General features: G+C 44.3%; 1 protein-coding gene across 4 annotated transcripts in view; it reads right to left on the bottom strand.

The window, feature by feature from the left end:
• Positions 1-726: 726 nt before the first annotated feature.
• The window catches only part of svild (supervillin d), a 40987-nt gene continuing 31564 nt past the window's right edge, over positions 727-10149 (bottom strand). For all 4 annotated transcript variants that reach the window (XM_069155580.1, XM_069155581.1, XM_069155582.1 and 1 more), the window contains 20 exons: positions 9881-9964; positions 9573-9659; positions 8979-9162; positions 8598-8770; positions 7877-8032; positions 7508-7644; positions 7178-7325; positions 6934-7079; positions 6573-6748; positions 6190-6325; positions 5743-6043; positions 5259-5413; positions 4938-5040; positions 4596-4803; positions 4365-4504; positions 4041-4196; positions 3085-3228; positions 2689-2801; positions 2269-2424; positions 727-1945 (listed from right to left, as the gene is read on the bottom strand). In XM_069155580.1, the coding sequence (XP_069011681.1) occupies positions 1859-1945; positions 2269-2424; positions 2689-2801; positions 3085-3228; positions 4041-4196; positions 4365-4504; positions 4596-4803; positions 4938-5040; positions 5259-5413; positions 5743-6043; positions 6190-6325; positions 6573-6748; positions 6934-7079; positions 7178-7325; positions 7508-7644; positions 7877-8032; positions 8598-8770; positions 8979-9162; positions 9573-9659; positions 9881-9964 (2990 nt within the window). In that variant the 3' untranslated portion in view covers positions 727-1858. The remainder of the gene's footprint in view (positions 1946-2268; positions 2425-2688; positions 2802-3084; positions 3229-4040; positions 4197-4364; positions 4505-4595; positions 4804-4937; positions 5041-5258; positions 5414-5742; positions 6044-6189; positions 6326-6572; positions 6749-6933; positions 7080-7177; positions 7326-7507; positions 7645-7876; positions 8033-8597; positions 8771-8978; positions 9163-9572; positions 9660-9880; positions 9965-10149) is intronic.

The following is a 10149-nucleotide window of genomic DNA, read 5'->3' as shown; positions in this document are numbered from 1 at the left end:
CGCTTGCCGTCTCCGCCAACAGTTCTTCTCGTCTATCTCCATGCTGTCCTTTTCTCTCTCTGCTCTCCTCTCACCCCAACCGGTCGGGGGGGCAGATGGCTCCGCCCACCTCTGAGCCTGGTTCCGTCGGAGGTTTCCTCCCGTTAAGAGGGAGTTTTTCCTTCCCTCTGTTGGAGGTTTTTTTCTCCCTTAAAGAGGAGGGGTTTTTTTTCTCCCCCCTCCTAGTTTATGTGGGAATTGTTGAATTTCTCTGTATAATGTTGTAGTTCCACTGTAAAGGACTTCAATGTGTTAAGTGCCATGAAACAACCGCTGTTGTGATTTGGCGCTATGTAAATAAAATTGAATTGAACAAGTCAGAATATTGTCAATATTACAATATGCATTTTTTTTTTTTTAATCACATCACAAATTATGCCGATATCGTTCATGAACGATAAATGTGGTATAATCGCAGCTCGTACACTTGAAGCCAAAAGAATAAAAATGTCTCAAAAGAACTACAACACCACTTGCATCACGAGCGCCACCCTCAAGCCTTTTCACAGTCGACGCGTTCAGACATCTTACGGCGGGAAAAGAGCAGGCGCTGCTAATAACTTTAACGATGCTCCCTTCTAGTCATGTAATCAGCTTGATTATTTAAACCTTAATGCCTTCAGTGGAAAAATACACATCTTGTTTTTTGTTTTTTTTGTGCCGTTAAAAAGAAACAATCCATACATATTGTTTTTTTTTTACATGTTTTATTTAAAAGGGAATACTGAGCATTAATTCCTCATTCCCAAACAACCGAGGTTTTCCATTTCTATGTGCCGAGATATAAAAGCTGGCCTGGTATCAGTCTCTAACACTGTTGTGAACACCATGCAGAGTAAAATTGCTTATTTCAGACATCACAGGCAGTCGTATCAACAAGCATGTTTTATATGTGACACGCCGTTATAAGGAGCACAGATTTCACTACAAAGGCAGTTTGTACTGCACAGCTTCTCTGTCACAGTTTCTCTTACACACACACTTAATACTTTTTAAGTTGCACTTTTACTCACACGCACACGCACACGCACACACACACACACACACAACAAGACAACGAAGGCTAGATTTGGTCCCCTATCAAATCAGACGGCTACCATCACTGGCACACAATTCTTTTTTTTTTCTCATGAGAACCAGGAAGTAGACAGCACCACAATTAAAATATGATGTAACCCATAACACTAATTAAATGCAGATATCGCTTGGTTTTTGGAGGTTACTTTGTCACACCTCTGCACACGTTCTCGTACAATTAAAATTGAAACAAAATATTTCATGAATATGTTTGTGTGACATAAAAATAAGAGTAATAGGTCTGTCGCAATATTTTGGTTTGAGAACATCAAACAAATCACAAATGACAGGGATTGTACTTTCCGCCTTGATTAGTTTTGCTCGTCTTCTTTCCTTTGAAAACTTCAGTTTTCCTCAGTTTGAAAACCACCGTCAGCTTGTATACAAACATATTCTCAGACATTACATAAAACATAAAAACACATTCATTTATGGTATATTACATATTTATAATGTGAGGGTAATTATTTTTTTTAACCATACAAGGAAGACATCTTTCCATCAAGATGATTAACAATTGCACATAATTGTTGGCTAAAATATTTCAGAGACACATGGAAACATAAAAAAAAAATGGCACTGTTATAAAAAAAAAAAAAAATTAAAAAAAAAAAAATTAAAAAATAAACATTTAGACAAAATTGTACATTTGCTTTTGTTCATCTTTAGAAAAAAAGAAAGAAGAAAAGCTGCTGAGAACATGAAAAGAAAACAACAGATCTGTGTATAAAGTGATGCGTTTTTAAAACAGGCCTTTGTTTTTCTTCAGATTCTTTTGCTTCCAGTTTGGCAGGGCGTTGAACTCGACTCGACTCATCTCCAGAAGTGTCTGCAAAACATCCAAGTGAGAGGACAAACAACTGTCAGTACAAAGTGATTAGAAGCGTTGATCAAGTACTGTAATATCGTTTTACACAAAGGTCGTCACTTAGAGACTCTCTGTACATATGGAACATTTGGCCCATATATAAATCCGTGTACGAGTACATCTGCTTAACTATACCGTCATGCATGTTCTATTGTCTGCGGAGTAGAAGTTCTCATCTTTTTCTTTGAAAATTGCACTGAAACTGTCCCTCGACTGATTGCAGGGAAATCATTTGAAGGACTTAACAATAAGCTTGTCTTCATTAGTCGCTGCTCGCATCCTACCTTGAAGTCCTGGTCAGACAGGTAATCCTCCAGACGAAGAGGGTCCACTCCCTCCGGCAGCGGCTTGCTGGTCAGCTCCTCGATGGAGTACTGCTCCTTACTGAGTTTGGAGAGCGCCTCCTTCACCAAGATCACTTTGTTCTTGGAGCTCTCGGCCTGCGAACGCGCGCAACTCGCAGTAGGTAAACTGAAATAGCGTAGTTTGCATTCCTCTGCATGTTAAAGCTAGAGTTATAAATCTCACAGAACAGATTTAATCAAACATTAACGTATAACGGAACAGGACAAAATACCACGGTCTAGTTGAAACCCTGTTGAGTGACAGCCGGCGACACCGAGACGGCTCTTAATACAATTATATATTTTCATACAAAAAAAAAAAAAAAAAATCCCAGAGATGTTGCATTGAAAGTCACCCACCTTCGAAGTGATACTGGTGTCCTTCTCCCAGTATGGGAAGATGTTGGTGAAGGTCAGAGGTTCACAGCCTGCGAGGACCAGATAGGCCAGAGGGGGGCGCCGAGGATTCTTCTCTGTAAATCAAAGCACAGCCACGTGTTGACAAAAACATTTCAGCAAAAAAACACAATATAACATGATACATTTTTTTGAGGGCTGGCTAATTAAGTATCTGGTATCAGTGACTTCAGGTTGCTAAATATAAGATGAATATATATTATAAAAAAAAACAACAACAAAAAAAAACATTAGTGGACAAATTTATTATTTCGTTTTTAGGATCATTTGGAAAATGCTGTTGTTGTTTTATTCATTCATTACATTCATCGTAGTGTTATTTAGTCTGTTAGCTCCAACCTTTGCAGTACTGCAGCACCGTCTCCATGGCACACTTCCTCTCGTTGTCCCAGCGCATCTTTGCCGATCCGGTGCTCTGCGTGTCCTCGGGCTGCCAGCCCTGCCACAGATACACCTCCATACGGTTGTCCAGCACAAAGAGGGCTGAGGAAGTAACAGCCGGGGACTTGGATAAGATTGTATCGGGCGGCAGGAGCAAGAAGTAGACGCAGCCCAGTTAATCTGGTCTACCGGAGTGATTGTAAAGGCCAAGAAGGTCGCGCGTTAACAGCAAAACGCGCGTCGACAGAGAGGCCTGATTGAACCTCCGGCTCCTCTGACTGTCGGAGGTTCAAACACGGAACCACGTGGAACTGAACTGCCTTGTATCGTTTGCATCGTGCTTGTGTGTGGCCTTGATGAGACAAGTGTTAAGACAAACTCTTTACTTTCGAAAATCTCTTTGATTCAGATGAGACACAACTCGAGGGAGTAAGGTCACAGCGCTGCACAGTTCAGAACTAGTGTTTTTCCTTTGGATGTTGAAGGTTGGTTGATGTAAGAAAAATGATTAGAGAAATGCTGGCGACATCTTTTTTTTTTTTTTTTTTTCTGAAAAGATATTTACTCTGGGTGCTACGTGTCTTTCAAAGTCTTATTTGTGAGGGTTTCTGTGAAACTTATGAATTTTGCTGAAGATACGGTTTGAAGATTTTGAAGATTTCAGTTTTTGTCAGTTGTTTCTCTATTTTTAGGATTGTTTCTATTGTTTAAAAAAAACAAAAAATGACATACGAGGGTCAATGAAAGAGTTGCTCACATGCAACAGGAACAGTCTCTGAACTCTTCTTTAGTTGGCCCTCGTACACAAAGCCCTGATTAAAGCTTATATGAATTTATGGTGTCCCGTGGGCCCGAAATAAAAACAAAAACAACTCAAATCACTGAAATGCAAAAGTGATACAAGCGCGCGTTACCTGGCTGTTGTGCCGAGTAGAGGTTCTCCTGCAGGAAAGGCATCGCCATGACTCCCTCCGTCACCCTGGCAGGATACAGCTGCTCCTCTCCTTCAAATACCCCGGAGCTGGCGCTGAGCCGGAAGAGCCGGGGTGTGTAGTTGTACTTCCCCGGATCTATAGAAAACACACACACACACACGCACGCACACACACACACACACACACACACACACGCACACACGCACACACACACACACACACACACACACGGATGAGCTCTCTCCCGGCTAAATATCTGGGAAGTTGCCACGTGGTTTTAAGTGGCTTTTAAATGGTCGGTACCTTGCAGCATACAGTCGTAAGCCTTCTTGTCCTGCTCGCCCAACGCCTTCACAAACTCCGCCGGTTCAGATCCTTCCTCCACCTCCTCCACTCTCACGTTGCTGCTGCTGCTGCTGCTCAGACCCAACTCCGCGGGACACCTTCCAGGACACAAGAAAACTGTCGGGTCACCCACCGCAGCAGCCACACGTCCGTCCATCCATCACCCCTCCGTTCACCCGGCCGCCTTACCTCTGGGTTATTTTGTCCGCAGCTCTTTTGGCCACCTGCTTGTCGCTCACGTGGGCTTTACATCCGTGCCACAAGTACACGTGGCCTTTCTGAGCACTGAGCAGCAACAGGCTGGCTCGAGAGCGCAGGCTGGCACGCTGGCAGTCCACCTCCACCAGCGAGGCCTCCACCTCCGCCTCGCCACGGACACAAAACAACCTCCAGCCGCCTGGAGATGCGAGGCAGACACGTGGCATAAAAATGTTAAAGGGCAGCAAACATTCTGATTCTATCGGCGTTTCAAAATAATCGTCCGAATCGGATTATTGGCACAAGTGTCAGCAGTAATGCAGAGATTCCTACCCGTGTCGTTGGCGCCGTTTTCTCTGCTGCCCTTGTGGATGATCAAACCTCCCTGGAAGAGCTGCAGGAAACACGGGGGCTCTTTTCCTTGACTCACCAACACCTGAACAGGCGACCAGAAACCAACAGATGAAGAAAACCACACTACATATAAGCCTGAAAACACGGCCATGAATGCTCTTATGGAAATAGAATAAATGATGGGGTGATGTGGTTGAAGCCTTTGAATTCTTCACCTTCATGCTAAAGTGCCTTATTATTTCCAGTTACGTTTTGTTGACCGTGTGTGTGCGTGCGCGTCAGTCATGAACTGATACTCACTTGCGACCCCCTGTGGCTGCCCAGCTCCACTGTCATTAGAGCCGAGGTTCCTTTCTCGCTGACGCTGGAGTGACTGCCCTGCCAGAAAAAACAGGCGGTCCTCTCTCTCCCAGGAGCTCCAGCGCTCAGCTCTCCGGGTTTCTGCCGCTTCCCCACTGACAGAACAGAACAGAACCAAAGTGAACCCCAGGGGGATGAAAGCAGGAATTGCTTGCTCGCCGTCTTTCACATCTCTTTCCTCACAATTTCAGTGACATAACGGTCTCCCGTTATACACGCGCTTTTCCCATTAATGCAAGTTTTTCAACATTGATGGAGTGCAGCTGTATTCAAATAAAACAGGATACACCGTTCGCACGTAAAAAGTCAGGCCGATATAAATTCCTCCCGCCATTAATCCTCAATTTTTTTTTTTTTTTAATTGCATTTGAACTACTACGCTGTTTATTCTCCAGGCGACCTCTGCGCCAAAATCCCAACTCACCCAGTGTGGTGATGGAGTACTTCCAGCGGATGATGTAGGCGTCGCCCTCGTGCAGCTGGCCGAGACTCTCTTCGGGCAGCTCCTCCTCACCGTGCTCTTTGATGTGCCAGGCTTCCACAGCTACCGTGGCCAACTGTGCCTGTCGTCCGTCCTCTGTCCTCACCAGGCCGTGGCCCCGCCGCACGTCAACCCCCTCCAGAGCCGACTTCACCGGCTCTGGCTCGTTGTCCAGCAGGGCTTTGGCGTCGCACGGCTGCAGCTCCAAGTCAAGAGGGGAGCGTACAAAGGAGTGGACTGGGCTCTGAGCGAAAAAAAAAAAGGAACACTTTTAGTGAGCTTTTAATTGCTTTATTCCCTCGGTATACTTCTTAAATCGAAGGGCTTCTTGGCTACCAAAGTTCTCCAAAACAAATGATCTGAAATTGAAGTCAGTCTTATTTCATTTACCTTGACTTCCTCAGCTTGAGCTGCCTCCTCTTTCTTCTTCTCGGCCCAGTCCAGGAACTTCTCTCTGAACAGGGACGTCTCGTTGTGCTCGGATAGACGGCCAAACAGAGCCCAGCTTGGACGACCCTCCCCCTGCCTGGATGTGACGCACATATTCAAACACACAAAAGTTATCATTTAAAAAAAAAAAAAATCTATGCAGCTGCACTGGCAGAGTAAAACCTCTAGGGGCTACAATGACACAACAAATGATCGGACAAACGTCACTAACCATTCATTCAGTCCGTTTTAAAATGTGAAGTACAAACTAACACATCCTAAAAAAAACTGCTCCGCAGCATTTCTTTTACAAATGTGTCAAGTGCTGTATATACTATACTCACTGAGGCACATCCTCATTGGTGCAGGAGGCATCTAAAGGGTTGACTCTGCAGGTGCTGTAGTCGTAGCTGCCGCTGTAGAGCTGCTTTCCCAGTTTGACAGCTACTTTTCTGTCACCTAAGGGCACGTCTTTCCCGTGCCACACGTACACTTCCCCGCCAAAGTCAAACACCAGGACCTGGTGGGAGGCAGCGAGAGGATAGAGAAAGTTTAGAGTGTAAACGAGCATATTAAGAACTCTTGATAAACACCTCAGACTTTCAGACTTTGTTTGCAGCTCCCAGACTTCCCTGGTGTGACACGGCTCCTATTCGTTTTTTGTTTTTTTTTGTTTTTAACATGTATTTGTTTGAGTGGTGATACCTCTTTAGAGTTGAGCAAGGACACACTCGGGATGGAGGCCCAGGCATCTTCATGAGGCACCAGTTTGTCTCCCTGGAGTCTGTACACTCCATTAGAGTCCACCACCCCACTCTCGTACAGCTCGTCCTCCTCTGGCTCCCCCGCCCCTATAACAAATACACACAGGAGTATTCAAATCAGGGTAAGCAATTGATGGTGACGGAGAGGTTAGACGGACTCCACATAATAAAACGTGTGCCTGTACCTCTGTATTTGGTCTTCCCACCCAGCAGGCTCCAGAACTCTTTGGCCCATCTGCTGTCAGTGTTGATGCCCTCCTCCAGCACCGTCACCTGCGGGGCCTTGCAGCCGAGGTCCCTCTTGGCCTGAACGAACGATGCCATCTCTGATGCCTGGACACAAAACAAGTTGCACCCATATAGAGACGGAGAGTTACCCAAGGAAAAAAACGGCACTCTAAAAAGGAGCCTTTGGACCAGGCGACAACAACAACTGTGTAAATGAAGCACTAGTCTAAAAGTATGGTGTTTTTTTTTTTAATTTTTTAAATTTTATTCTGTGTGAGGTTCACTACCTTTGCTTTCTCGATGACGTTGGCAAACTCTCCGCTCCACATGAAGCAGTGCTTCGGTGTTATAAGAAGGAAGCAGTCGCCGCTGTTGAGAGAGCGAGCCGTGGGCTCCATCAGGCGCACCTGGATGTGCCTCCGACCTACAGACAACAACAAAAGCTATTTATTCTTTGCAGTATTCATTTCTGAAATAGATTCTGGAACTAAATATTCTTTTTTGTGGTTTATCAACTTGATATTTTGATGAAATGACACAAGAAATACGTGAGATTTATGTCATTTTCTTTTGTTATTATGGTAGAACGGTTAGGATCAATCAGCAAATAATTTATGGAAAACAAACGCGCAGCAAGTTCTCCTTAGTTTTCTGACCTTTGATGCGAATAAGCATGAGCTTATTGAAAGGCAGCGTGCTGTTGTTGGTCACAACATCGGTGGACTTCACACTGCGCAGGTTGACTTTGCGAAAGTTCTCTTTGCTGGCGAGACCCGCCAAAGCCACGTCGGCCAGGTTGGAATGCTTCGCCACTAGATTTGAGAGAAAACGAGAAGACCAGAGACACAATTATCAAAACATAACCCTCTAAATGTTGAACTAACACAGTGTTTTGACTGATCTTTGTCTCTTGATCCGAGGTGCTACCAAAGTCAATTTACAAACCTCCAGTAGAGAGTGTGAGAAGCTTGGCGTGTTTTTGAATTACTTGTTTCGAGCACATTATGTAGCCTCAGTGCTCACTTCCTCGTAAAAAGGCCCCCGAGGCCAGTCTCGCCTGAAGAGTATTTATAGAGGAACTGCATATAGAAAATATGCAACAAGCCAACACATAGAGCTATCTTCTAAAACATAACATTTGGTTATCAAGTCACCGACATATTTCCTGCACAAACAAACAGGAAACTGAATTTGGCCATCATGAGAATCCATTGAAATATTGAAAAGGCACTATAATTCATTTACAGTGATCTCAATTGTTGCCAGTTATTTAAGAATTTGGTTGAGTTTTGTTTTTTAAAGCCGTCTCAGACTCTCAGATGTGACTTGGCTATGAGTCTTAGTGGTGCTACGGTATGCGAGTCTGAGCAGCCTTACTTCTCTCCACTTGGATCCTCCTGGTCTCCACTGTGGCCACATTGAGCCTCTGCTCGGTGTAGACCTGGCGGATGTCGTTGCGGGCAGCCAGAGCCCGCAGAGGGTTCCTGGATCCTTGATTCCTTCTGGGTGGTCGCACTGCTCGCTTGTGTTCTGCTACGGCTGAGGTGAGCCTGAAGACACGATTACACAAAACCGCGTTGGGGAACAAATTCAGCCACACACAGCAAGAGCTCATGGTGACAAATTTGATCATATTCCATGCGAAACATATTTCACCGTAAACTGCTCGCGACCTGCACGACGTCGGTCAGTAAGTGCATACGGTGTTCTTAAGGGATAGAAATGGCATTTTTCAGTTCACGATGATTTTAAACTAACTTGGGTGTGTCGGCCTGGATCTGGCTGAGGTCCTCCTCAGTCAAAACTACACTGGAGTCCTGGAGAGTCGAGGGCGAGACGGATCTGTAGAAGTTGCCGAACGTCTCCTCATCATCCAGCGTCATCACTTCCTTCTCCGTCTCTGCTGTCACCTCGATGGTGGATGTCCGGTTTTTGCTCACGCCTGATGATCCCGAACACAACATCAGGAAACAGGAAGGATAGAACAGGGAGTGTCACACACAACTTTTCTCTTACTAAGGATGCTTTTTTCTTCTTCTTCTTCTTTTTTTTTGCAGAGTTGTGCTTTCAGTGAACAGGACAAAGAAAAGGTCGTGGTGGGGTGATTCACATGTACAGTACACTACACATGTTGGCTATCCTGCCAGCTTGATGAATGTCTGTGTAGGTTCATATATGAAGTGCTCCATAATGTGACATTCTCACTCTATGTTATGTTGCAGTAAAAGTGACTTATAATTTAAAGGAAATAAATGTGGAATAACACACTTGTACAGATACATGTACAGTATGCCCTTAATAATAATTAAATATCATCTAATGTGGAGAACAACAAGAAATAGGGGGATGTACCTTTATTGTGGAGCTTGTCTAAGAAGGACTCCAGCTTGTCGAGCCGTTTATCTCCTTCCACCTTGACGTCAGTTCTACTGGAGATTTCTGTTCAACGGAGAGATTTATTTCATGGTGGCTCTTGTGTTTCAGGGGGAAAAAAACAGTTTTGGCATTAATTTAACATATCAAATCGCTATTAAATGACACTTAAGGATTCAAATTCAATCTTTATCGTTATCAAAAGGCAGTTTGAGGCAGAGACCCCACCGCTCTGCTGTACTTACAGACACATAATGTTAATTATTTTCTTAAAAAGACCCACAGACCTTCATGCGGTTTCACAGGTGTGGAGTTAGACTTCTTAAGAGAGATAATAGGTGACTCTTCCTTTCCCGCATCTGAAACAAGACCTGGTAGAACACAATAAAGTTTCAGCATTGATTAGTCTGTCGATTATTCTTTTCAAGAATTAGCAAAAACTTCAAACACCTACATAATGAGCATTGTGTAAACTACTGCTGACTGAATAGAGTGTTGTGGCTGGAGGCCGCATTTATTGTTTGTCCATTTCTACAAACTAATATTTAGCTTGCTG

The sequence above is a fragment of the Embiotoca jacksoni genome, unplaced genomic scaffold (assembly GCF_022577435.1).
Source record: "Embiotoca jacksoni isolate LCO1_2020_lvr unplaced genomic scaffold, fEmbJac1.0.p SCAF_20, whole genome shotgun sequence".
NCBI classification, from domain to species: Eukaryota; Metazoa; Chordata; class Actinopteri; family Embiotocidae; genus Embiotoca; species Embiotoca jacksoni.
Note: the sequence above shows the minus strand (reverse complement) of the source record. Positions and strands in the feature narration are given on the sequence as shown.